We start from the raw sequence: 27,728 nt of genomic DNA, 5'->3' as shown, positions 1-27,728 counted from the left end.
AGTTTATTTATTTATTTGACAGAGAGAGATCACAAGTAGGCAGAGAGGCAGGCTGAAAGAGAGAGAGAGGAAGAAGCAGGCTCCCTGCCGAGCAGAGAGCCCCATGTGGGACTCGATCCCAGGACCCTGGGATCATGACCTGAACCGAAGGCCGAGGCTTAACCCACTGAGCCACCCAGGCGCCCCTGAGTGATTTTTTTCTAATAGTTCTTCATCGGTGCAGATCAACAAGGGCTGGACACAAAGACAGGGCATGGCCTCAGTGGCTGAATGGACATCACCAGGAGTGAGGCCACAGGTCACCTGGCTGGGATGGAAAATCTTTAAAAAAAAAAAAATCATCATTATCATTATTACTATTTAGAGAGAAGGGTGGGGTGGGGGGAGAAGCAGAGAGAGAGAATTGCAAGCAGACTCTCTGCTGAGCACAGAGCCCAATGCCCTGAGATCACGACCTGAGCTGAAATCAGGAGCAGGACGTTTCATCAGCTGAGCTGCCCACGTGCTCCAAGGATGAAGTGTCTTTGTAGAAAAAACCGATATGAGCCTGGAGGCCACCAGAGACTCAGAGTACACAAACCCCTCAGGCCATCAGAGTGTTTTAGCCTCTTTCCAACCTCCAGGGATGAGAGATGTTTATCTCCCTGGCGGGGGGGGGGGGGGGGGGGCAGGTCTACTCCTTTCTGCTCTGTGTCTCATTAGTGAGCGAGAAGTCTTCCTACATAGGACAGACCTAGGACGGAGGCGAGGAAATGAGAGGTTCAGAGAGTAGAGGTTGTAGGGGAGGAAAAATCGATTCCCTCTAACCTCTTAGATTCTGTTCACGACACCCGCAAATTAAGCAGATAAACAATTAACAGGAAAACCAGCCTTAACTACACTATATATGCATGGGGGTTCTTGAAGGAAAATGCAGCTCAGGGAGACAGTCAGATGATCACGGCTTATGCACCATCTTCAATTCAACATTGGAAAGGGGGTTTCTGGGTTTCGAACGGGGAAAGGCCTTATGGGGAAAGGGAAAGCAGGAAATGAGTGATAAATACAGGCTCTTGTTCTTAAGAATCTCTCAGATGATAAGAAATCTCTGGGTGTAGTCATCTTCCTGGTATAGAAACGTTTATGCCGTTAGAAATTTTATTTATGAATGTAATTTTCCTTCATGACGGGGAACTTTATGTCCTCTGTCTTCTGGTAGTTACGGAGACATAGAGAGCTTTTCCTGCTTCTGCTGGTTCTCCGTGGCCTGTTGCACAAAATCCTCCATATCCGTAAGAGGTACATTGGAGGGCAGTGTGGTGTGGTGCCCTTCAAGACTGACCTTGGCCCCTCGGCTTGGGGTGCAGGGCTCCATATACCAGAGCAGTGGGTGAGAGGTAGGTGCTCTGGACCGGCCCATCAAAGACCAGCCCAACTAGAAGGCGTTCTCAATGCACCTGTTGTGGGTCAGCTCTGAGGCAGGGGCTGACCTGCCTGTGCCTGCTGGTGGCAGGTCTCAGGCACCTTCCAGCTCACAGCTTCTCACCTTCCCCTGTGGCCCCGCCACGCCACTGATGTCCATCGGCCACTCTGGGATCATTGCTGACATGTTCCCCACAAGGAAGGAAACACAGTGACATACACGGGCCACAAAGGGAAGTCCGAGGTCTGTTTGGAGGTGCACATTCAGGACAGGAAGGACCGACGTGGCCGGGCCAGGGGAAGTGAACCCTTTGGGGAAGGGCCTGTGCTGGGTCAGGAGCCGTGTGAACACAGACCACAGAAGGGCCACACAGAACCTCAGGGTCGGCTGCTGGAGAAACTCAGAGGGGACAGAGCCAGGCCCCAGCGATAAAGTTCCGGAGCGACCTGTGAAGCCCATAGAGGAGAAAATGCTTTGAGGGAAAAGAGTCATTTTCAGGATCAGGAGCTGTGGTGCTGGCCTAAGGGGGCTTGTGAGCAGTGAGGTGGACGTGTCCCTTCTCCACGAAAGGGGAGTCCTGGGGGCTGAGTCGCGACCCCCTAAAATTCACATGTAGAAGCCCTTGCTCCCAGGACCTTAGAATGAGGCAGTATTTGGAGATGGAGTCTTTAAAGAGATTAAGGTAAAATGAGGCCATTGAATGGACCCTGATCCCATAGGACGGGGGTCCTTATAGGAGGAGATGATGAGGACACAGACATGCACAGAGATGACCACGGAAGGACACAGGGAGGGCACGGGGTCAACACACCAAGGAGAGGGGCCTTAAGAGGAACCAGCCTCAGCCCTGCCTGGATCTCAGATTCTCAGCCTCCAGGTCTGGGATCAATAAATATCAGTTGTTGAAATCGGCGTATCTGGGCTATTTGTAACAGCCACCCTGGTCATCCGGCTGTCTCCCCGAGCCGCATTTTTCTCTGTGAATCCCAGTGCCTATATATGAAGTTAAGGCAGGTTTTTCTGTTAATCCTTTATCTGCTTAATTTGCGGGTGTCGGGAACAGAATCTAAGAGGTTAGAGGGAAAAGATCCTACGGCAGAGTCGCCAGGAAAACAAGGCGTGGTGATGCTGAGTGTTTAAGGCTGTCCCCACCATCCGTGGTGTCTGTATTCTGAGTCTTAGGGCCAGAGGATTGGGGTCCGTGTGTGTCACATTCAGGGCCCAAGAGTGGGGTCCAGACAGGCACGGATTCCTGATGACTCCGGAGGTGGGAGCTGGGGGCTGGGTGTGAGTCTCTGTGGGTACCAACCCTCCTCAGAACAGGTCAGCCTGCCGACATGCAGTCCTGTCATCTCGGGGCATCCCGCCGTGTGGACAGAATCAGAATCCAGGACCCCAGGCACCTGCTGGGAATGAGCTGTCCCCTCCGCAAACTCCCGATGGGTCCTGAAACTGCCGCATCGATTCTCTTCAACCTCTTCTTGCAGGAGACCGACAGGAGCCACGACCTACAGGCTGTGTCCCCGAGGCGCACGGAAACAAAACGTGGGTGTTTCTGCATTTCGCACGGGGCTCGGGGACCGGCGGAGGGACATGGCGGTGTCCAGGCCGGGGACGCCCACGCGGGAGTGATGAGACGCTGAGCGCCAGGCCTGGGACTTCTGCATTTTTCACAGAGTCTCCCTTTGCCTTCTCATGGCGTCAACCCAACGAGGTGCCCGTTAAGCCCATGTGTCCCTAGCACCAGGGTGTTTCCAAAATGAACCCCGGGGTCCTTATGACACTGAAAATAGGCAAACGTAATTCAAAGGGGTTCGACGCGTTTAGTCCTGAACTGGGCACCTGTCTGCTTTCTTTCCGGCATTCTGGTGAGATCGCCCAACCCCCGGCAGGGGGTTACTAAGCGTACCCAGCTTCTTCCCGGAGACGCTGCTTTGCCTCAGGCTGCAGACACCCCCCCCCCAACTTTGCCTGAGTCTCAACGTTGCTCTCGGGTTCAGTGGTTTCTGCTTCCCCGTGGAAAGGCCTGAGCGATCAACATGCGAAGCCCGACCCTCGGTGACTTTGATCCTTAAAAACGCCCCAAAGAGGGACATCCAGGCCTTGTGCGCACTGGCCGGATGCCGCGACCGTTCACGCACCCCGTCTGGGAAAGGCACGCTCCCGCGGCGGCTTCCCCGAGACGGTGGTTCTGGTCTCGGTGCCGTGGGGGTGCTCAGCCCACCGGTCCACCCCCCAGCCGTCCCGAGAGGGACACACGGAGCTGGCACCGTGTTTCCCTCCCATTCCCAGCCTGCCCTGCCGTGGCATCACACCAAAGCCACTGCCCCACAGATGCGAGAAGCCTCAGACTTACTCGTCCACGAGCTTTCCGGAATGTTCTCCGCCCGTTTGGAAAGCGTTGTCCTGCCCGGTTGATGGGCCGCCCGTGAGGCCGTGGTCCGCGGGGTGACGGAGATCAGCCCGAGGGCCCGAGCAGAAAGTCGGGTCAACAGCCTTCTGTGCAGACAGCGGCCCGCGATTCACGCTCAGGTCAGCGTCTGTAGAAACGCCCTGTGTGCTCTCCACGGGGTCCTCCTTCTCGGCGGGCGGCTGGGTCCCCGTTATTTCCCCGCCAGACAGGAAGCTTTCCAGCCCAGCCCGCGTCTGTCTCAAGCTCAAAGCCGGCCCCTTGCTTTTATCAGCATCTCCGAGTTCCTCTTTTTTTTTTTTTTTTTTTTTCCTGCAGCAGAATCCCTCTGGCCAGTCGCCCACCTGGTCCCTCTGGGGTGCATCGGGGTTTCGGGGCTCTGTGTCATGCTTCCTCAAACTCAGCTCTCCGAGATGCGCAGGATTCCCATCCTGTTTATGTCCCCGAGGCTTCTCTGTTTCCCCAACGCTTCCCCACGATGGGACGGATCCTCATCTCTATGGGAGCCTGTGTCTTCCCTCTCCCACAGGAACCCCACTCCATGACGCCTGGATGGACGGATCCGGTGGGGGAGCTCGGAAAGCGCTCGCTTCCGTGTCCCAGCGGGGTAATTACGTGCCCAGCACTCTCCAGAATGCGGACGACCATTCCCGGCCTGTCTCCTCCCACAGAAATGGTGTCCTTGGAAGGCTCTTCTCATGAGATGGACCGTATCCCCCGGTTTGCTCTTCTCAAAGACTATTCTATCCCGCCATGTAGACAAGAGGGATCCCAGGCGCCCCATGAAGGGCGTGCACGCGTGGAAATACAGCTCTTGGGATGCGTATCCTCTAGAGAACTCCTTGCCCCCGTGGGTCTCCAAACTCCCAACTATGCCCTGGGTAGAGAATGGGCTACCGTTTGATGGGGGACACGTCTCCCAGGCATGAGGCAGTAGTTAGGCTCCTGCTGTTTATTTCAGGAGCCAGTGACTCTCCGCCTCCCAAACCCAGAAGCCAGTGGGAAGTTTCTAGAACAGTAGGAGTGCTGGCGGGAAGGCTGTCTCTTTGCTTTGATTTGGAAGGGGACGCGCCGCGGGGCTGGATTCAATATGGCACCATCTTCGGCGCAACTCCGGCTGGCGGGGAAGCAAGACCCCCACGCCGGCGGCCACAGAGCTGAACGGGCCGTCGGGAACTACGTGAGGCAGCAAACATGGGGCTCTGGACCCCTCGGCCCACCTGCTGGGTTATAAATCCCAGAAATACGGATGGCGTATCCACACGGATCTGCTCTCCACCGCTGGGGACGGTTTATGTGGGAAGGGTGGAGTCCTGATACCCTGTGGATGGTGTTGCTTTGTGGTGAGCACCCTGGAAACTCGTCCAAACACTCCTGCCCGACCCCCGGCTGCCCTGCCTGCGTATCTAGACTGACATTATCTTCCACAGGGTCCCCGTGTCCCCGACACGTGGCCAGCCCTGCCCCGGCTCTCCTGGCCCCTCTCCCCATGCCTGTGCAGTGGAAGCAGCCATACGCCTCCCCGGCCTCCTGGGAACCCCAGGGCCTGCCTAGTTGTCTGGTTTCCTGGAGGAGAGCTCCTCGCACCGCGGGGAATCTTCTTGTACTTCTGCAAGAATATGGGGCCCAGCCTGACTCTGTTCCCCCGAACTGTGACCTCTTCACCCTGTTGTGTCCCTTCCCCTAATGTTCTTCACATTGTGAGTACGAGGAAGCCAAGTGGGACCCCAGAGTGTTCATCTCAGTAACACAGGCTTCAGGGAGTCTTTTTCCCCAGAAGGCGGCCTCCTTGTGAGAAGAAAGAGCTCCAGGGACAAACCCCAATGTCAGGGTCCTGGGCGCTGCCCCCATCGGCTCCATCTGACCCCCAGGTTGCCTCCCGTCCTCACAACCGGCTGCCCCTGCCAGGTGTGGGGCGTGGCCTAACCCTAACCCTAACCCTGCGGACAGAAGTCCTACCCGGGGGATCCGCGGACCCCAGTCCTCTTGGGCGCCCTCTGGGGTCAGTCCCTGAGCTGGGATGAGACTCCCTCAGTATCCAGATGCAGAGGCATTTCCAGTGGACCCAGCGTGGCGTGGGGTCCCGGGGTCCCTCTGCACCTGGAATTGCTTCTCCTGGAGCTTCATCGTGTCCCCACACTGTCCTTGTCTTGTAGTGCAGGGCTTCTCCAGGGCATCTTTCCTACGGGGTTCTTCCAGGGTCACTGAATAGGTCTACTGAACAAAAGAAGTCTCTCCAGCTCCCCTGCCCCCCTGAGTTTAAATTCCATTAAACTTCACCAAACCATCAACACTTACACCTGAAAATGAAATGGAACCAGCCTGGGAGAGTAATCGCTAATTCATACTAAAGTGTTAATGACTGATATCACCTCCATGGACACGTGCAGGAACTCGGTCTTTTATAGACGTTACGGGTGAGTGGAGAGGGTGTCCCGGGAGGCAGAATGGAGAGGGAAAGCAGGAACAGCAAGCGGAAAGCCTACATGTAAAATATCTCTCTTTCACAACACGATTTAGATTTTCCTATATCCGTATTTTGCCAAAGGTAGTTGTTCAAAGAAACCACCTTTTTGTGGTTGTTCTTTTCTGTGCATAGAGTATTTTAGTCCCATCTGGGCTGTTCCAGGGCAAAATTTCAAAGTGCAAGGGGCATGCTTTTGGTGCCGTCCACGCTCTTATTCCTGACATTGCTGTGGGGGCGTCTTGGGCGACCAGTCACACTCCTGGAACACAGAGGTCCTGTCCTCGGTGGACGGCCTCCACTGGGCGAGCATCTGTCATCCTGGGGGCCAGTTTGGTCCCTCTGGACTCTGAGCAGCATTTACTTTCCAAGGACAAGTCTTGGTCCCCATCTATGGGTGGATATCAGATGTCAGGAGTCGTCATCAGAGGGTGATGGTGTTTCTTAGAGATGAAGGGGGGGTGGCAGGTTTCCAGCATCCTGGGCATCATCTTACAGACGGACAGACAGATGGACAGGACTCACATCAAGTGCTTGTTGGAATCCTCGAGGCAGGGGCAAGCAGGGGCCACCTCATGCACACCCTGAGGCGTCCACGTTGAATATCTGAGAGTATTTAGTGCTGATGTCAAGTCACTGGTAACTCCAAGGAGGCTGGGCCAGACAACCTGCAACAAAACGCAGCAAATGCTATAAATCAGCCTTTTCTTTTTGGTTTTGTTTTGTTTTGCTTTTCATTTCCTGGGGAGCTGACTGAGAAGAGCCCCGACACCTCTGGAATCAGGTTGAGCAGCTGGGGGATCCCTTCAGGCCTCCGGGCATATGATTCTGTTCCTTGAAACTTTGTCAGGAGCCCCCACCCTGGGTCCTGCCTGATCCTACAGGAGCCTATGGGAAGGCACAGGTGGCAATGGGACCAGGGGTCCATCCCCATGGCAGGTGTCCCCTGGGACATGGCCAGGGCACCCACTGCAAGTCCCATCACAATGCATTCCCATTTTAAAGGGTTCCAGGATGATCCGTTCACGTGTTTACCCAGACAGGGGACAAGCCCCCTGTTATGCGATCACACACTCTCCTAGTACTGTTTTGCAGGTGGGACCAAGAAAAAAAATAAATTCAGACAAAAAAAGAAAAAAAAAAAAGAAAAAGAAAAAAATCCACAAGCCACTAACTTAAACAGTCTACTTCAAGGGTGGTGGGCCTCGTCCAATCAGGTGACGGTTTCTCAGAGAAGTAATTCTGCCTCAGGTCTGTACTGTCACCTGCCACCTCGAGGTCACGAACCAGCCCTACAGGTGTCACACAGACCAGCCCCACCATCGTATGAACCACTTCCTTCCGATCAATCATATTCATGTGTATTTTTGGCATGTATGCGCATCCATTTTTCTCCAAATATGTGTCTGTCTTTCCCTCGGTGTATCTGTCCACATACATTGTTTCCTCTCTTCTGCATGTATCTAAGTGGATATACCTGTCTCTGTGTCTACATGTATCCATATTTCCAGATACATCTGCTCTCCCTGTGAGCTTTGTCCTCATCAGCAAACACAACGCCACGTGAGCTCTGGTTTTCACAAGACTCTCTCCTTGGCTTCTAAGACTTTCCGCAGGTCCCCGCTGCATGTGCGCTTGTGGCCCTTCACGGCCACGTTCCCTCCCTGCGTGGGACTTGCTTCTCGTCTCAACAAGACCTGTACTAGACCGTTCCCTGCTTCTTACCTTCATGTGGTTGGGCGGGCGGGCGGCCTGCGGGGTTTCATATTCACGTGTCTCAGAAGTCAAGGTGCAGAGCTGGTCTCGGGATCCTCGCGAGAAGTCCTCTCCCATCCCCGCCCATGCTGCAGACGAAGGCGTCCACGTCCCGATCCATGTCTGGTGGACGGAACCATGTCCCCAAAGATGTCCATATCCCAATCCCCACATGGTCGATGGAACCATGTCCCAAAGACGTCCACATCCCGATCCCCAGAACAATGTCCCCAAAGATGTCCACCTTCCGATCCCCACGTGGTAGACAGAACCATGTACCCAAAGATGTCCATGTCCCAATGCTCAAGTGGTGGATGAAACCATGTCCCCAAAGACGTCCACATTCCGGTCTCCATGTGCTGGATGGAACCATGTCCCAAACATGTCCACATTCCTATCCCCAGGTGCTGGATGGAAACATGTCCCCAAAGATGTCCACGTCCCGATCCCCATGTGGTAGACAGAACCATGTCCCAAATATGTCCATGTCCTGATCCTCACGTGGTGGAGGGAACAATGTCCCCAAAGATGTCCACACCCTGATTCTTAGAGCCTTGGAACGTGTCACATTAGGTGGCAAACGGGACTTTGCGGAGGAGATAACTAGTCAGGACCCTCCAATGGTCTCCATACAGGGCTGGGCTGCAGCTATTGGAGAAACAGGGGAGGGCAGTGCTCCCATGGGGACCACAGACACGCCAGAGACCCACATCTCAGCCCTGGTGGCTGCTGCCAGGAGAGTATCTGAGCCACCGTAAAGCAAGGAAGAGTTCTCTGTTTCCCGGGAGAGAAGCAGGTGCATCACGGCGTCGGGTCCCAGCGCGTTCAGTGAGCCCTCCGACGACAGGCATCTTTGCAAAAAAATCACATTCTTTTCAAGTAAAAAAAAGAAAAAATACTATATAAATAAACGCTCAAAACAACAATAATGATAATTAAAAAAAAAAAAAAAAGGGGCAGCTTCCAGAATGTTCCCGGGCTGGAAGCGTCTATGCAGTCTCCACGCTCGCCGGGGCCACTGTGACTTCTTGCACCGTTAGGATCTCCTCGTTGTCACCTTTTTCCGTGTCCAAGGTGAAGTTCTCCCAGATGACCTGAGGAGGAAAGGGAGCATGGGGCTGCTGGGGTCTCAGGTCAGCTGGCGAGCAGGACCGGGATGCCAGCCAGACCCCACGAGGACACCGCGCTCCCCCTTGGGCAGACGCGCTGGGGCGTCCTCCCCGTCCTGGTTCTCCGCTCTGTCCCCGCCTCACCCACCTGGTGGTCAGGCCGATGGCTGTCCGTCCACTTGTCTTTGATGTGCGGGATTGGTGGGAATAAAGTCTGTGATGCGAGGAACCTAGGGAGACCGGAAGCGTGTGAGGTGCAGAGCCTGGGGACACACGCCCTTCTGGCCGCGAGGAGGGACGCGTCCTCCTGCCCGCGGTGGCAGAAGCCTGCGGGCCGCGCGCTGAGAACAATTCTACGGAAGAGTCACGGCGGGACCCCTCAAATTTGAGATCCGTGAGCCAACAAGACACGCTATAGGAACGCATAAGGTTAGGATGTTTCTAGAACCTTCGCTGACTCACTTGGGTACAGGGACTAGAGTGGGGGACGTGGCCAGACCCAGGCAGCCGGGGCAGCCCAGGGTCCCTGCGGATCATGAGGCGCGTGTCCCTTCTAAATCCACACCATGATGAACAGCGGTTCCCGGTGTGGCTGGTTTCTATGTGCTGGGTTAACGGTTTGCCCCGAATCCTAGTGTTTGCACTTAAAACAGCGGACTTCGTCTTTGCCGTCTTTGCAGTCTTGCTTCATTTTCAAATGGGCAGTTGCTTTCTCTCTTACCAAAGGGACAGCACCCCCGATTTTGTGACACCTGAAGGTGCTTCTGCTGAGCTCCGTACTGTCCCCCCAAAATGTATATTCAAGTCCTGAACCCCAGAATCTGGCAACGGGACCATGTTGGGAGATCAGGTCTTTGCCGTTGTAATCAAGGGAGCATAAGTTCATCCTGGATCAGGGTGGCCCTAAATCCAAGGACAGGGGTCCTCGCAAGACACAGAAGGGGAGGCACAGACGCAGAGGAGAAGCCATGTGAGGACAGAGGCAGAGATGAGAGGGACGCGGCCACCAGCCCGGGGACACCTGGAGCCTCAGAAGCTGGAAGAGGCGGGAAGAACCCTCCCCTGGAGCCTCAGGAGCGAGCACAGCCCTGCCCCGCCTGGATCTCAGACTTCTGGTCCCCAGACCTGGGAGATGATTCATTTCTGTTGTTTCAAACCTTCTGGTTGTGGTCATTTTTTCCCCTGCGGCCACAGGAAACTCAAACAGCTTTTCATTAAGATAACTGTTCTCATGCAAAGCACGCGCTCCCTCCCGTTCCGGCAGCGGGTTGCGGGGCTGCCTCTGTTCCCCTTTGCCCTCGGGTCCGGAATCCCTAGAGCACAGACTGGTGCTGGGTCAGCTCCCGTCCAGCAGGCCCGGCGGAGTCCGGTCCTTGTCCCTAGGCTACATTCCTGTGCCGTTAGCTCGCCTGTCAGTGCTCAGGGAAGTGCACAGGGGACGCTAGATTAGGATCGGGGTCATCGAGGGGTGGGCACCGGAGGACACCTCCTGGGTCCCGACAGGGTGTAGGAGGAGTGGGCTTAGGCAGGCCCCTAGGACTCTGCAAGACTTATGGGGGGACATGAAGGGCTGGACGAGGGGTTGTGGGGAGACGTTCCAAAAAGAGGAAGGTCCTTCCCATGAGGCTGAAAGCAGCCCGATCCGTGAGGACAGCTGAGCTTGGTGCGCGTCCACGTCCAGCTGGAGGGACAGGGCTCACGGGTGGGCTCAGCGCAACCCAGGGGCCTGGAAGCATCGGAGAACGTGCGTCCGGTGCTGCCCCTCGAGGGTCAGGGCAAGGCCCCCGTTGGCTGCCAGCTACACCTCCCCGGAGGGCCGTCACAGCACTGGGTTCTCTGAGTTCCCTCCCAACGAACGCCTTGTCCGTCTCGCAAGGATGACACCAACCCGTCCACGGGGTTTTACCTTTTCAAAAGGCAGCCGAGGGTCAGGACCGTGATGAGGGTCCCCAGGACCACCAGCGCGTAGATGGGCACGAGGCTGGGCGCGGTTTCCTCGGAGCCTGCAGACAGAGGGGGACACACCATGGACCCCTTCGGGTGGACGGTCAGGTCATGGCCGGCTCCTTCCCTCGCCGGCTTGTGGCTTCCCAGAAAGGCTCAGAGCGGGAAAAATCGACCCCCATGAGCCCACCCCGAACCCGTCCCACAGAGCCGTGCACGAGGCAAAGCAGCCTCACGACCCTCCCAACGGTAACGTGCTCGCGCGGCACCACGACACGATATAGAAATGGACCGAAACATAAATTAGTAAAAAAAAAAAAAAAAAAAAAAAAAAAAAAAAAAAGTAAAAATAACTAAATGAATTAACAATGAACCCCACCCCCAAATTACCCATTTCCAGGTTTGAATAAAGTTGCCTCACAACTAGTAGTGGGTTGCTAACCGTCTGCAATGGGCACTTTTTATAATTTGTTATTTTTCCAAAAGAGCACATCTTATGTTACTGTTTTTAAAGAAATCCAATTGAAAAACTCACTCCCTTCGGAGTGCCTGGGGGGCTCAGTCACTTAAGCGTCCGCCTTCGGCTCAGGTCATGATCCCGGGGTCCTGGGATTGAGCCCCACATCGGGCTCCCTGCTTGGCGTGAAGCCTGCTTCCCCCTCTCCCACTCCCCCTGCTTGTGTTTCCTCTCTGGTTCTTTCTCAAAAAAAAAAAAAATTAAGTGACATCTTTAAAAAAAAAAAAGAAAAGAAAGGAAACCCAATCCTATGAGGATGGCCGTAACCAAATTGAATGGCGTTTTGAGAGTTTTCCATATTAATAGACGAAATGTGCTCTCTTACAAAATAATAAAAATAATAAAAATAACAATTTTACTTAAAAAGTGCCCATTCCAGGTGATACAAAGGTTTTTAATTTTGATGAATGCCCATTGACCTAGTATTATTATTTTTTAAAATTTTGTTGTTCCTCATTTTGGAGTCATAGTAAAGAAGCCTCTGTCTTATCTCTTCGAACTTACGTTTTACCTCTGGATGAATATTTCACATACATTTTATATGAGGAAAAAATAAGGATTTTTTTCATTTGCTTTTGGGTCAGGGGAAAAAAAAAAAACCAACCCACAAAATGGCATGCATCAAATGCTTACTGAAACGCTTTGAAAATATTCGGGAGGGAGAGGTAGTGCGGAAATGCAGATTTCTTGAGGACTCTATGGGCTTTGGGTCCAAACCATTAAATTCCTGCCAACCCTTCAAGGTTCCAGGGAAGAAAATGGCGGAAGGCGTTGGTAATCAAGTTCCCTGGAATGAATAGCTCCCTCTTGATGAGGAGAAAACACGCCCAACGTGGATGTCCGCGTTCCCCTGGCCGGGAGCATGACGTGAACAAGGTTGGTGTGGACCAGGAGTGACTCATCTTTTCTAGCTGAGGCAGCCCCTGCGGAAGGCTGGGTGGGTTGTCCATTCTTTGAAGGAACAGAGCCCCGTGGAGACCCGTGGGCGGGAATTCCTCCGTCTGGGAGTCTCTGGGGATGGTGACCAGGACAAGGATGGGAATGGGGACTGAGCTGGAGATGGTGTGGTGGCAGGGCCTGGGCTGGGGACAGGAATGGGAAGGTCTCAGGGATGGATGGAGGGACGTGCCCAGGACATGTACCGAACTCAATGGGCTGGCTCCAGGCGCCCCACTTCTGGATCCGTGCGTCCGAGGTCCTTATTTTCACAGTATGCTTGGGTCTGGGCTCCGGACTTGGGAAGTTGTAGCTATTCTCCAAATTACCGGGCACCTCAATCTTTGGACAAAAGAAAAAGTGTGAGAGCGCGGTGTCCCACCTTCCAAAAAGAGGGGCTAGAATGTCTTTTCCCACCACCGAGATGTATGACAGTGTCCAAGCACGCTTTCCTGATCCAGGCGTGGAACATGCACCGCGGATAGAGGACAAGGGGAACCGTGTCCTCACCGTGAGAAACAGCATCAAGGGCAAATCCCCCATTCACCATGGACCACCCATGGTCCACTCACCATGGGACACTTCTTGGGTGCTCATCAACCCAGATGCAGAAAACGTTCGGGGGGTACACGGGACAGGAGCAGAGCCACCGATGGGTAACGTCCCAGGAAGGACGTTAACTGAGTAAAAGCCCCCAGTTGCACAGCAGAGGACACTGAGGTCACCGTAGTGCTGGGACTTAGGACACGCCACCATAAAGGGCTTGGATGATCTTCTGCTAGAGGCGTTTTGAAGGAAGAAACAATCTCCTTCAAACCCAAAGGAGTATTTTCTTGACCAACATAGATGCACGTGGGGGGAGGACACTAATTTCAACAAATGGGACAGGGCAGGTGTGCCCAGACGAGCCCCCCTCCCACAGCGGGACTGTTGGGAGCCTCCCTACGTCCCTGACAGGACTGCCCTCTCGGGAGCGGCCACCCTCTCATTCAACTCCCACCTCATCCTGGCCACGTGTCCACTTGAGTAACCTTGGACAGTTACGTGACGGGATGGTATTTGGGGTCAGAGTCTTAACTTACCAGTTGATTCTCGCTGTTTTCCTTATTGCTCTAGAAAAAAACAAACAAAGAAAAAGACCGAGGTTTACTTTTCTCCATTTTGAAGATTTTTACAGGATCCGTTCATTGTCTCCTTGGACTGTAGTCACGGGGTAACCCCAAGAGTTGGGGCCATGGGAAGGGCTGAGCTCCCTCTGTACATTCTTCTCCTCAAGTCGCGCAGACACGGGTATGGACTTGGCCACCGAGGATGGCCCTGATCATGCCTCGTCCTGGAACCCCAGCTACTGATGGGTCCAGCTAAGGGTCCAAGAGGACGTGGAGCAGAGCGTCCCCCTGTCTACACTGGGTCCATGTGGATGTGGAGTACACACTCCCTCTTGTCTACACTGGGTCCAGGTGGATGTGGAGCAGAGAGTTCCCTTTGTCTATACTGAGTCTATGTGGGTGGGAAGCAGAGTCCCCCTTGTCTACACTGGATCTGTGTGGGTGTGGAGCAGAGGGTTCCCCTCATCTACAGTGGGTCCAAGTGGATGTGGAGCAGAGAGTCTTCCTGTCTACACTGGGTCCAGTTGGACTTGGAGCAGAGGCTCTCTCTTGTCTACACTGGGTCCAGTTGGATGTGGTAGAGAAAATCCCTCTTCTCCAGGTGGGGTCTGAGTGGACAAGTAGCAGAAGGTCCTCTCTGTTCTGCATCTGCTTGGAGATCTCCAGCGCCCTCTGAAGGCTTGCAGGATCCAGCTGGGTGTGTGGCTACCCCTCCTGGACTGGCTGTGGTGGTGAACTTCACGCCCAGAGCATCCTGTCCACACAGCCACCCCTGTGTTCCTCCCCATGGATCACCTAGCCCTGCCCATCTCCCATGACCTGGGCCCTCACCGTGAGTCACAGGGGCTGCTGCCTTCTTCTCCTTGAGGCACAATGTCCTGCTTGGGGCAGAGTCCACTCACCTTTCTCTGGATGTCCAGTTGGTATTTGAACTCCATGTTGGATAGCCTGTATCGGGTCTTGGGCTTTTCCCAACAGATCAGGCAGTGGGACTCATTGCAGAACACGCTGATGTTGTTGGGTGGGCTATATATTTCTGTAATGAGATCCCAGGACACTCCCCTGAACCAGCGGGCATCTGCTGGGCCACGGAGGTCAGACCCAGTTCTGCAGGCAGCTCCCTGGAGTCACACAGAGGCCAGAGTCTGTGTGGGTCTGAGTATTGCCTCTTGGGGAAGAAGACCACTGGGATGTGTACCGTTTCAGCGGTGCACGGAGGACAGTTCTGTGCTCATTTTGTGATGTGCATGTAGGACTCTGCACCCAGTTCTGATGCGTGGGGTCCCCCTTCCCACCATCAAGCTATTCTCAGACAACTGGTGGGGTGTCCTACAATTCAACTCAATTCTGACCTATCTACCTGGACGTGGGGTCAGATCTCCCAAGGCTCAGCCCTACAAGACTGCCCTTCCCCCCCCCTAGATCAGATGCCCGTCACAAATCCAGGTTATTACCCATGGTTCTGACCCACCAGCTGCAGATAGAAGTTCCCAGGACCTCCTCCTCGGGTTCTATTAATCTGCTACAGCGACTCACAGAGCCCAAGGAAACACGCCACTCACTCACTAATCACGGGTTTATTATAAATGGCTGTAATTCAGGAACAGCCAGAAAAAGTATGCATGGGGCCAGGTGTGGGGAAGGGGCTCGTCAGGGGTATCTCTCTTCCCAAACCCCCACATGTCCACCAAACCCAGGTCCAAACCCCATCCTTTTGGGATTTTAGGGAGGCTTCGTTATGTAAACACGGTGATTAAAATCATTGCCCCTTGGGGACTGAGGTCAGCCACCCGCTCCTTTCCAGTCCCGGTCCGGGAGGTCACAGGAGGGGACTGAACATTCCAATCCTTTAATCACCTAGTTGGTTCCCCTGACAACCGTCCCCCCCCCCCCCCCCGTCCTTCGGGGCTTTTCAGCTGTCAACTGCTTAACATAACAAAAGGCACACCTTACTGCTCTCCTCCGGGGGAAATTCCTAAGGATTGTGGTCGTTCTGTGCTTGAAAGGACAGAGACCAAACATGCAATTTCTTACTGTCAGTCACAATGGCACAGGATTGAAGTTTGAAATAATATTGGGATTTCCTGAGATAAATAAAAAGGTTAGAAACATGGGGAGGGAAAAAGAAAAAAATGGGGATTTCCTCGGGAGGTGGGTGGCTGAGTCTGGGCCACAGGACGTTTGTCTTGCAGCAAGGAGCAGGAAATGCAGACCCTGAGAGGTGGGGAGCACAGCAGCTACCTGGCTGGGTACACACACCTGGAGCTCCCCCAACAGGTGACGTGGAGGTGGAGAGTCGGGGTTGGCAATGGCCTGTGAAGTAGATTAACTGGAGAGTTGGCATCCATTTGCCAATGATGTCCCCCAAAACAGCAAGAGAAGGCTGTGCGTGCTACCCATGGGGGACGGCCGCAAAAGGGTCAGAGTTAACCTCCATCTCCCGGTTTGAACATCCTGCCTTTGGTCCTCAAGGGGCTTCACAGTCTGACTTCAGGCAAAACATCTTCCTGTCTGGACAGCCAGCTCTTGGAGGCTGTGAGGGTATTGGAAGACTCTTGCTTCTTCTGGGGGGAACCACTTCTTATCACCCGGTTTAATTCAGACTAAAAGGATGGGTTGGCCTCCTTCCAGAAGGAAGCAACCATGCTAACACCTTGATTCTGGCCTCCTTGTATCTGGCCTCCAGAACCATGAAAGAAAAAATTTCCATCCTTCCAAACTTCCCCACAAACTCCCTTTAGTTCACCTGTTAAGCATCTGTTTACACCACAGGACGTGGCTCTTACCGATTTTCTTCCACGACAGAACCGAATCAAAGAACTGGACCCCCGTCCTTTGGCTGGTACCATTCACCAGGAAGTAATTGTAGTTAGTTAGTCCCGAAAGGTCTTCCAGGTGACATCCCACGTGGGTTCCCGAGTCTTCTATGTAATGAGGACACTCTCTTTCCCTTCTTTTCCTATAAAATTCAAAACTGTTCAGAGAACAATCTGGGCTTCCTCTGGCCCATATGTCTTGGGATTGTCTACCTGAGCTCAACACTTACCTCGAGTCTCTTATATACAAAAAATATTGGACATCATCAGGGGCAGCCTGACCCTTTGCCCAACTGCAGTTCATGAAATTTGCATTGTAGATAAAACAGGAGAAATTCTGGGCAGCTGTGCCATTCCCACCTGCGAAGACACAAAAACAAAATAATTTGTGGGAAATGGACCACATGGTTTCATGGTTGGAATGTCTACCAAACATCCAAAGAATAATTAATTCCAACCCCCCCCCCTTTTTTTTTAAGATTAATTGATTTATTTGTGAGAGAGAGCGAGAGAGAGCATGAGTGGGAGGAGCAGAGGGGGAGGGAGAGAGAATCCCTAACAGATTTCCCTCTGAGCATGGAGGCCAATGGAGAGCTCAATCTCATGAACTGAGATCAGGACCTGAGCAGAAACCAAGAGTCAGATGCTCAACTGACTGTGCCACCCAGGCACCTCCTGCCCCCAATCCTTCTTAAACTGTTCCAAAAAATAGAAGAAGAGGCAGCACTTCCAAATTCATTTCATGAGGGCAGGATCATCATGATATCACAACCCTAAGAGATGAGAAAAGAAAATCACATCCCAATATCCTAATAAACGTAAATGTAAAAAATCGTTAACAAAATACTAACAAGCAAATCCAACGGCACGTTAAAAGGATTGCACGTTGCAACTGAGTAGACTTATCCCCACATGCAAAGATGATTCAATGTATGGAAATCAATCGCTGTGTGGCACCATTTTAATAGAACGAAAGAAAACATCACAGAGTCATCTCAGTAGCTACACACAATGTAGGAAATTCAAAATGTAGGAGGAAATTCAGCATCCATTCATGATAAAAAAAACTCTCGGGGCGCCTGGGTGGCTCAGTGGGTCAAGCCGCTGCCTTCGGCTCAGGTCATGGTCTCAGGGTCCTGGGATCGAGTCCCACATCAGGCTCTCTGCTCAGCGGGGAGCCTGCTTCCCCCTCTCTCTCTCTCTGCCTGCCTCTCCATCTACTTGTGATCTCTCTCTGTCAAATTAAATAAATAAAATCTTAAAAAAAAAAAAACAAACTCTCCATAAAATAGGTATACATGAAATTTGCCTCAACCCAATAAAGAACAAATATGGACAGCCCATGGCTAAAAACCACACTCAATGGGGAAAAGAAAAACAAAAAACACGACTGAAAGCTTACCTTGTAAGGTAAGAAACAAGGCCAAGGTAGGCACTCTCACCACTTCTATTTAGCATAGTATGGGAAGTCCTAGCCAGAACAATTAGACAAGAAAAAGAAATAAAAGTATCCAAATTTTTTTAAAAAAGTAAGCTTATCTCCGTTTGATGATAGCATGACCATATGTGTGGGAAAAACTAAAGGCCAAATGAAGGACATTGTTATAGCTAATAAATAAATGGATTAAAGTTGCAGGATATAAAATCAACATACAAAAAGCAGTAGCATTGGTATACACTAATAACAACCTATTCGAGAAAGGAATTAAAAAAATAATCCCGAGGTGCTCAGCCAGCTCAGTCAGTAGAACAGGCAGCTCTTGATCCTGGGGTTGTGACTTCAAGCCCCACGTTGAGTGTATAGATTACTTAAAAATAAAATAAAATAAAAAAAAGAAATAATCCCATTCATAATAGCAACCAAAAGGGTAAAATACTTGGGAATAAACTTAACCAAGGAAGTAAATTGAATATTATAAAATTATGTTGATGAATATTATAAAACATTGATGAAAGAGATTTAAGATTTAAGATGAAAGAGATTTAAGAGATTTAAGAACACACAGATAAATGGAAAGAGATCCCGTGGTTGTGAATTGAGATAACTAGTGGTGACCAAAGGTCCATACTACCCAAAGTGATCTGTAGATCAACTCAATCCCTATCAAAATCCCAATGGCGTTCTCTACAGAAATAGAAAGAGAACCCTAAAATTCAACAAAAGCCTCCAAAGATCCAAAGCACTCTTGAGCAAGGACAAAGCTAGAAGCATCGCATTTCCTAATCTCAAAATACATTGCAAAGCTATAGTCCTCAAAACAGTATGTCACTGGCCTAAAGATAGACACATAGATCAATGGGACCTCAGAGAGCCCAGAAATAAATCCACAGATCTATGGTCAACAGGGTGGACCTTCATTGAGAGTCCCAAGAACAGACAATGGATGAAGCGTTCCCTCTTCACTAGATGGGGATGGGAAAAATAGACATCTAAAAGCAGAAGAATGAAACGGTGTCACCTTATGTCACTGTGTATGGAAATCAAGTCAAAATCAATTAGAGACTTAAACACAGAACCTGAAACCATACAACATGTGGAAGAAAACATCGGGAAAACGTTCTTGGCATTGGTCTTGGCCAAGATTTTTTTGGATATGACACCAACAGCGCAGGCATCAAACCCAAAAAATATCTGTAATCTCTATCTATCTGATAAAAGCTTAATATCTAAAACAGATAAGGACTTCAAACAATCCAACAGCAAAAAAAGCCCAAAGCTCCCCAAAACCAAAAAAACTAGAAAACAAAACAAAACAAAACGTAAACTGAACAGGCAGAGGACCCGAATAGACATTTTTCAGGAGAATACGTACAGATGGCCCACAGCTATGCAGAAAGATGCTCAACGTCACTCATCAATAAAACCCACACTGAGCTACTACCTCACACACTTTTAATAGTCACTTAATTACTATTAAAGAGGAAAAAAAGATAAATACTGGTGAGGATGTGGATAGAAGAGAACCCTGTGCAGTGTCATTGGGAACGTACGTTGGTGTGGCCACTGTGGAAAACACGGATCTTTGTTTAGATACTGACCACAGAACTCCTATATGACCCAGCAATCCTGCTTCTGGGTGTATTTCCAAAAGAAATGAAATCTGGATCCCAAAAAGATAGATGCACCCCCATGTCCATCGCAGTATTATTCACAATAGCCAACACGTGGCAGATGCATCGACACAGAGAGGAATTGGTGTTTTCCAGGGGCCGAAGGGAGGGATAATAGCGTAATTGCAATAATTATTTCTCAGCATGTATGTCTATCAAAGCTTTAAGTTATATACCTTAAATATGTATAATACCTATTGTCAAGTGTATCTCAATAAAACCGAAGAGAAATAAAGGGAAGGTCTCTACCTTGAAGCTAGTGATGTTCAGAAGGGTCACTGCGATGTTTTCCCTACCTGAGTTAGCGTAGACCAGTGTTTCTGGAATCGGTCTTTGGGTGCTATTTACTTTAACCATAAGCGTGACTCCATCATGGAGAGAATAATCCGAAAACTCGCAGTGACATTCTTTCTCCTGGGGCTAAAAAGATGCAACCAGCCAGCACATTAGGAAACTCTTTTCTTCTTCTCCTCTCCGTGTTGTTTGCTCTTCCACGGACCCCGAGATGCCACCACCACCCATGGACATTCTCGGTGGGTGGATGTCAGCCTGCTCACATGAAGGCGGCACCTCGACTTGCTGGTCTAGTCTCCAGTGTTTAGGAGGTCGGAATAGAGGTCCCCTTTTAGTGTGCCCTCAGTCCCGGGGGATCTTGTCAAAATGATTCTGGTTCAGCCCGTTGTAGGCAGGGGATTCTGCATTTGTAACAAAGCTCTCAGGTGAGGCTAACCCGAGGACCACTGCTCTGAGCATCGAGATCTCTCATCACATTAAGCATCGTGGAGCTTAACGCACCCTCTTTTATGTTTTTCCGTTTTCTTGTCTTATCTCATACCCCTTTCTCCCGCAGCCGTCATGTTTACATTGTATCTATTCAGTTTGTTTTCACGTATCTATTTGTTTTCATTTCATGTATCTATTTGTATCATCTATTGTATCATGTATCATCTATTTCATGTATCTATTTGTTTTCATCATATCTATTCACTAACTTTGTTTTCAGGGAACACGGGTGACCAACTATTTCTTTCTCAGGATTAAGTCGGCCACATGGATGACTTTTGATGGACCCGTCGAGCAAAAGGCTGCTGTTTTCTGTTGGTAGGACGGCAGATCCCCTAAGCAACACCCCTTGAAGGGGTACAGAAGACTGAAAGTCCCAGAATAATCCATTTGTCTTGCCCCTGAAGGAGGAACTGTCATTGGCTATTTCATCTCCCTGAAAGTGACTGCTGGAAATTCTGGGACCATTTGTGTGCCCGATTGCAACCTACCTGTATTGCACTGGAGCCCTCATTCCAAAAGCCTACCTCATTTCTCCTTCCGTGGGTGGTTGAGCATCCCTGAGGGTCCCACCCTGCAGCCTCTACCAGGGCTAACCTCATAGAATTTTTGGGCTGGGGCTCCTCACCCGGGAGCCCTGAACGCCCTTCCCTTTTGGGATAAGACATTTTCCAAGGAGTTCCTCAGTTCCCTGGAGAATCAGGGTGCACCTCTTGGACACAGGCCAGAACTTAACTTTCCTGGTGCACCCAGAAGCATGTCTCCTAGATGTGTCTCAGGGTCACACACCTGCTCTCTGTTTCCACCAGTTGCTGCCTTGTTTCTAACTTGACAGAAGCTTTGTAAAGGAAAGCAATAGTCCATAACGAATCTGTCTTACTATTATGCTGATTGGTCCATCCTCCTTGTGAATCATCACACATTCGAGGTAGGTAGTGTTTTCTTCGCAGTCCCAACTCAGTTTCATTCTCCAAGAATCAAACTTCATATTCAGACGGGGGACCCTTTCCGCACTTGGAAGATCTGAAAGAAAGGATCACCAGTTTCAGAAATCACACTTTTCCCGCCTCTACGCATTGCCTGCTGACCCATCCCATGTCTTGTAAGCCAAGATCAAGACTGGGACATGGTGTCCTTTCCTTTATCCACATAGATGGCCTCAAGGCATTGACACATGCATCATGGAATCTCCCCCTGATGGATCTCTTCTTCCTACCTGGACCTCCGTGCCCTTTCTCCATGTTAAGATGCTTTATCATGCCAGTAAGCCAAGGCCTACCAAGAGAGAGCACCAGAGGCTGTAGACTCACAGCGTGCCACGGTGAAGAAGTTGGCCACCACCACTAGCATTTGTCAGAGACCAAGGGGAGACAGGGGAGCGGGCAAGTTTCACAGTGGGCAAAAGGGAATATTCAGCTGTGTCCTGAGCAGAGGCTGTGGGTGTGGGAATGCAGGTGGCTCACTACAGGAGAACATCCCATGGGACTGGTTAGGGGACCATATCTGGCTTTCTCTAGTTGGTCCTGTATAGGAACTGGGGTCAAAACACAGAGAAGCAGTTGGGTATGAATCAAGTGCTGGGCACTGGGGGCCCGTAGTTCCAGAAGGAATCATTTAGCTCCTTGGGTTGTCATGGGGATGGACATCTGGCTTTTTCCACATCTAACGTGCAGACAGCAGGCTGGCTCTGTGGGTTGGTCCCCATAGATGAGGGCTGGTCCCTTGGGCAGGTTGCTGCAGGTCATGGGCCAGAGTTCATTTCTTAAGGATGTTCTGCCCATTGTCCATTGGTCTACTGAAACTCTCAGCCACATGGCCTCTATGCTCCTGGTCAGTCAACGTTGCCTTTGCCAAGGGGTGGGACTTGAGTGTGTGTGGCCTCACTTTGTATCCTCTGTCCACCTGTTTAAGTCAAGATGTTTATTAGTCCCTGCCAGGGCGATACCCTCCATGTCCGTAGCTCAGACCTGGGGCTGATGACCTACAGTTTGCATCTAGGGTGGATGACCTCGTCATAAGCCTGGAGCAGGAAGGGGCTTTCAGAGCATGATCAAGAAAATACTTTAGCTTCTGGTGACCCTGGATTGTGCCACTTGGCTGACCAATGAGTACGAAGATGAAATGCGATTGGACTCAGGATGTGTCCCCAAGACACACGGGACGTAGGAATGAGACAAGCAGAGAAGGGTCAAACAGGTTCACGCACTTACCCTGATGCTCCAGAGTCTGGAGGAACACTGTGTCCAGCAGCATGAAGAACAGGATGGTTATGGCCAGGAGTCGCATGGGGTTGCCCAAAGGATGAGGAAAACCTGCAGGGACAAACAGTCACACTTTGAGGAAATCAGCTTTCATGGGGATTCTTGGCAAGGCTGCCCCAGTGAGGTTTCCTTAGGGAGTGCAGGACTAAACCCAGCCTGATGGTCAGCCTACTGACCTGGCCAGCCGGGGGTCACTGCTGGCTGCAGAGGGTCTCTAGGTTACAACCAGCTTCAGGGTGGGGCAGAACCAAGGGCCTGTCCTTCGGCGTGGACACGGGGCTCCAATCCACCCCGTCGTACTCTGTGCCACTGGGGCAAATTGCCCACAAGCTGTGGCTTCATTCCTGTCTGTAACCTGGGGGAGGACATGGATGTCTCTGGGGCCATGATTCTGTCCACCACATGGGGATCAGGATATGGACATCTCTGGGGACATTAGCCTGTCTATCACAGGTACTAAGATCCACTCCCTAAGATGTATGGCCAAGTCTAGGATCGGCAGCCCCTTTATGAACATATTGTCCACAAAAGAACAGTGGAGATAGTCAGGCCGGGTTGTTCCCAGGCTGCTGGACCCATGAATCAGGCTGTGGCTCCACATACCTGGCCTCCTGGACATGTCCCTCCCTCTCTAGCCAGGGACAGGGGTGGAGCACAAGCTCACCAGGCCCTTCCCCAGTCTAAGCTGGGGAAGTGACTGGGATTCTAGGTCCTCTGGGGCTGTCCACCTATGCCAGAGCCCACAAGAGGTCCAAAACAGGAACCCACCGCTGACTTCTCTTTTCTCCAGGATCAGCGTCCTGAGAGGGACAGCTTGCAAAAAGATCTCCTACAACGTGGAGATATACTACTGCTGCGCTGCAAATCTACCTACAAACCAGCCTGTCTGTCTTCATGGTTCATGGTTCAGATGAGCCTTGAAGCCATGGAAGACACGTAACAGTGACTTTAAGATGCTTTTTGGGGAATATTACACCCACTTTGATTATTTTCTCATTTAATTATAATTAAAATTTTTACATTTTTATTTAAGAAATTTTAATGTGAGTATGGTTTACACATGCTCTGAAAGTTTTTAGAATGGATTTTGGGGGGAAGAAAAAAGGAATGATAGCTCAGGTTTCCATGATGGTAATAACAGCTTTTTTTTTCTTTTTTTTTTTGAGATTTTTTTTCCTCTTTTTTTAAAACTTGAGTTTCGCAAGAATCAAAAACGATATGTTAAAAAAAAAAAAAAGAAAAGAAAAGAGGAAAATAAAAAGGGGTAAGTGCACCGAGAGGCATAGGGGATGTTAAAATACATTTGCTCAGTGAAAGAGGCCAGTCTGAAATGCTACATCTGGGAAGGTTCAGATTCTACGACATTCTGGAAAAGGAAAAAATATGGAGACAGAAAAAAAAATTAGTCGTCACCAGGGTTTGGGGGAGGGACAGATGAGCAGGCAGGACAGAGGGGATTTTTTAGGGCAGTGAAACTACTCCATATATTTCTATGATGATGAGTATATGTCACTCTATATCTGCCCAAACCCATAGAACGTCCCACACCAAGAGTGAGTCTAATGTAAACTGTGGGCTTTAATCAATAATAGTGGATCAATATTGGCCCATCGGTGATGTCGGATGTGCCCCACTGATGCCCAATATTAATAAGTGTGGAGACGGGGTGAACGGGGAAGCACGTACGTAGGAATCCCCTATACTTCCCACTTGAATTTTTCTGTAAATCGAAAACTGCTCTTAAAAAAAAAAAAAAAGGCAAAAAAAAAAAGGCTATTAAAAACATTTCAACACGTAAGTACAAAAGCAAAGGGCTCTGTTCGAGGACAGCTGCACTCGACAAAGAACATCTGATGGTCTGCGTGGGTTTGGGATGGCATCTTGGGCTCTGCCCAGCATTGCCCTGGTGGGATTTCTGCTGGTGTTTGCTCTTCGGTTGTTGTTGTTGTTGTTGTGCTCTGTAATGGGGCCTTCCATCTCTCCAACTTCTCTCCCCGTCAGCCGCTGACTGTCTGCTGTTCATCTCTCTGTGTTCCCCGGGACTTCATCCTTTCAAAGCCTTCCCTTCTCTTGCAGATTCCTTCCTCTCTTCTTTGACCATGCACAGTCATTCTCTCTGTCACGTCCTTGGGTTTATAGAGTCAGTTGGTCTCAACACTGTCTCTTTGCTCTTGGTGTATTACCTCCCTGGGGGCCGACCGAACGAACGGCCACAAATTTCTTCCCTCTTTCCTTCTTTCCTTCCCGTTTCTCTTCCCTGCTTTCTCTTTCCCTTCCTTCTTCCTACCTTCTCTGCTCCCTTCTCCTCCTCTCCTTCTCCCTCTTAGACATCTCCATCACCAATTCCTTCTCTGTTTCATTCTTTCCAGTGTCTCCTTTTTGGAGATCCAGCCATCACACCCCCAACACCCACCCTGTGGACCTGCATGTCCTCACCTCCAAGCTGGCACCCATCTTCACAGACTCTCTTCTTCTTCCCCCGGACTCCCCTGAAGCTCGGCTCCCGCCAGGACCCAGCGCCTCCCTCCCACACGTGGCTAGTTCAGCACATTTTGGCACCTCCCTTCGTTGATGTGCAGCCCCTCCCAGAGGGCTTGTCTGCCCTCTGTAGGACCTATAGGATCCCTTACCTTACTGATCCTTGCCCCTACAGACCTGGGAGCTGTGAATTCCCTGCCCTTGAGGGTCAACTGGCTTGTCCAGAATCTCCAGCCCCTTCTCCCCTGTCCCTGCACCAGCTTCCCAGGCTGGAGCCCAACGATGCAGAGTCCAGCCAGTTCCCCAAGCCAGGTGTGCGCACCTGTGCCACAGTGCCCCTGGGGAGTGGCACACAACCTTGGGTTCCTGCCTCCCAACCTCCCCAAGCCCACTCCCTCCTAGGGCACCACCCTTGCTCTAAAAGAGGAAATAAAAACCATGGAGCAGACCTTCCCGAATGTCCGTGGCCTCCCACACACCTTATACTCCAGTGCTATGGAGTAAGTTCCTGGACTCCTCCATCTGCAAGCTAAACCCTGCTCCAACCGGCCCTTCTTGTCCAGGGTTCTTGGCATGGGGTTGGGGGGCCTCTATGATGCACCTGAGAGGATCCTGGGGAATACCCTTCCCCTTTGCTGTTGCTGTCTTTTCTCTGCCCTGCTTTCCACATCTGCAATCTTTGAACAGAGCCACCCTTAATTAGGAGAGGGTGGTTCAGTACAGCAAGGCAGGGAGCATCCCTATCCCATTCATCCCTGGTAAGCTTCTGGAATATGCTTTCCTGCACCTTTTTCAAGCCTCCCACAGCATCAGCTTTGGGGCTGTACATAAAGTAGGTGCCTACAGATGCACAACCCATCCCCCCATCAGAAGGAATCTGCATAGGAATACACCCTCAGCTGGACAGTTCCCCATTCCGCTTCCTCTAAACTGAACTCCACTTGCCTCTCATCATGATGGAGCAAAAGCATAAACTTCAGTAAACTTGATCTAAGAAAAAAAAAAAAAAAAACCAACCCCTAATAAAACCCAAATAGCGACATTATCACATACCCAACAGCACCATGCAAGATGATCTAGCAAGGGTTGCTGTTTCAATTACATGGTTACTCACAATGTGGGGCTCTTGGCCAACAGTGGATAATTCTGCGGCAGCATGAAGTAATCAGTGTTGTGATTTCTCCACAGCCTGGGCCGACCATGCGTAGGCACGCTCCACTTGGCTCCTAGTTTCTCCCTCACACTCATTCTAGGAGGCCATTCCTAGTATCCTCATGCAAGTGGGTAAGAAAGTGAGGTTCAGGGAACTCTCATGGTCCGTTTACCTCATTTTTGCCTTGATTTTTAAAAACGGAGGTGACATTCACACAGTATAGAGCTCATCCCTTGGAACGTACAACTCAAAATGCAACGGATCCAGAATGCTCAACCATCACCTTTTCCTGAGTCAGGTCATTCTCATTCCCCACCAAAAGAGGACCCCCACCTCCATGAAGCCAGCACTCCCCATTCTTCCCTCCTGCTCTGTGGATTTGCCTGGGGTTTTGTTTCATAAGACTGAAAACTGAGATGTCACTTGGCTATTTTTTTGTCCACAGACTACCCACTTTCCCTTCTCCTTTCAGTTTTCCCCAGACCGGGTTTTCTTCCCCTTTCTATAAACCTAAAGTTCTACAGAAACACCGGCTCCATCTGTCACACTAGGTCAGATCAAAGACCCAGGGCCATGCAGGTGCTGCTGATCTATGGGCATCCGTTGGATGAGCTTGGATGTTGAGATCCCTGCCCTTTGGGGGAATGCAATCAGTCGTCTTGCTGAGACAACACAGGGAAGGAAAGGTTGTGGTCCCCAAAGACACCTGTCCCCCAGGTTGGCTAGGCTCTGCACTTGGTGGCCAGGGGATCTGAGATAAGTGACTGCTAGCAAAGTGTCTCCCTAGGATCCAGAGACCACTGGTTCCCCCTGTGGATGACCACATGCATCCAAGCCTCTGTAGTAATTCCAAAGTGGCTTCTAATATTCACATACACAGACTTGTGAGAGGGGCTCAGCCTGCTCCCAGGGCAAGGTGGCTAATCCCTGGGGCTAACTCAGACCTTTCAATGCAGTGCCCACGAGCTCAGTGCCTGCCTCCCTGTTGGGTGCCTTCATTCAGAGATTCCCACTTCCCACCCCTAGGTGCTCCTTGATCTGCAGCAGGAGCTGCCAGCAGAAGCAACAGGAGCAGAAATAGCTACCTGAGTGACAAAGCACATTTGAGAGTCAGAGAATGAAGGGAGCCGCCTTACCCCACCGCACCGGGCTCTGCTCTGGCCACCTGTTTTCTTTCTCAGTTTCCCGGTGCTCCGACATCTGGCTGTCGTCTTGGACAGCTCTCTGCCTGGTCACAAAGTGAGCACAGTGATTGCCTTGTCAAGACATTTCAACCCTAGACTTCCCTTTTCTCCTTAGCGCCCACCCCTTCCTGTGATGTTTTCTCATTACACACACTTGAGAAACCTGTGGATGGTGAGTGAGCCCGTCAGCTTCTCAGCTCCCAGAAGAGAGTGGATCATGGGGGTGACACCCACACACTCGTGCACACCCCCACACACAGCCCTCGTGCTGGCTGGGAATGCAGAGCAAAGCCGAG

General features: G+C 51.1%; 1 protein-coding gene across 3 annotated transcripts; it reads right to left on the bottom strand.

The window, feature by feature from the left end:
* Window positions 1-331: 331 nt before the first annotated feature.
* CSF2RA (colony stimulating factor 2 receptor subunit alpha) lies at window positions 332-27,491 on the bottom strand. Of its 3 annotated transcripts, XM_059156986.1 has the most exons (13): window positions 27,385-27,491; window positions 22,567-22,668; window positions 21,237-21,379; window positions 19,870-19,993; window positions 16,693-16,822; window positions 16,433-16,605; window positions 14,549-14,682; window positions 13,620-13,649; window positions 12,744-12,879; window positions 11,047-11,143; window positions 9,289-9,370; window positions 8,002-9,125; window positions 332-6,944 (listed from the first exon to the last, which is right to left on the bottom strand). In XM_059156986.1, exons 1-12 carry the CDS (start codon window positions 27,446-27,448, stop codon window positions 9,021-9,023), a joined length of 1,320 nt encoding a protein of 439 aa, XP_059012969.1. In that variant the 5' UTR covers window positions 27,449-27,491; the 3' UTR covers window positions 332-6,944; window positions 8,002-9,020. The 3 variants fall into 3 exon arrangements, with proteins under 3 accessions (XP_059012969.1, XP_059012971.1, XP_059012970.1); XM_059156988.1 differs by lacking the exons at window positions 19,870-19,993; window positions 27,385-27,491 and having other exon boundaries at window positions 6,144-6,944; XM_059156987.1 differs by lacking the exons at window positions 332-6,944; window positions 8,002-9,125; window positions 9,289-9,370 and adding an exon at window positions 12,235-12,612.
* Between the last annotated feature and the right edge of the window lie 237 nt (window positions 27,492-27,728).

The sequence above is a fragment of the Mustela lutreola genome, chromosome X (assembly GCF_030435805.1).
Source record: "Mustela lutreola isolate mMusLut2 chromosome X, mMusLut2.pri, whole genome shotgun sequence".
In the NCBI taxonomy this organism is placed as follows: Eukaryota; Metazoa; Chordata; class Mammalia; order Carnivora; family Mustelidae; genus Mustela; species Mustela lutreola.
This window is presented reverse-complemented; position numbering and strand designations above follow the sequence as displayed.

Excerpts from the sequence above, each read along its gene's own strand:
- CSF2RA (XM_059156986.1), bottom strand. The coding sequence starts at position 27,448 with ATGTCGGAGCACCGGGAAACTGAGAAAGAAAACAGGTGGCCAGAGCAG. Across the intron at positions 22,669-27,384 it reads GCAGAGCCCGGTGCGGTGGG|GTTTTCCTCATCCTTTGGGC; the intron begins GTAAGGCGGCTC and ends TTGTCCCTGCAG. Across the intron at positions 19,994-21,236 it reads ATGGACCAATCAGCATAATA|CCCCAGGAGAAAGAATGTCA; the intron begins GTAAGACAGATT and ends GCATCTTTTTAG.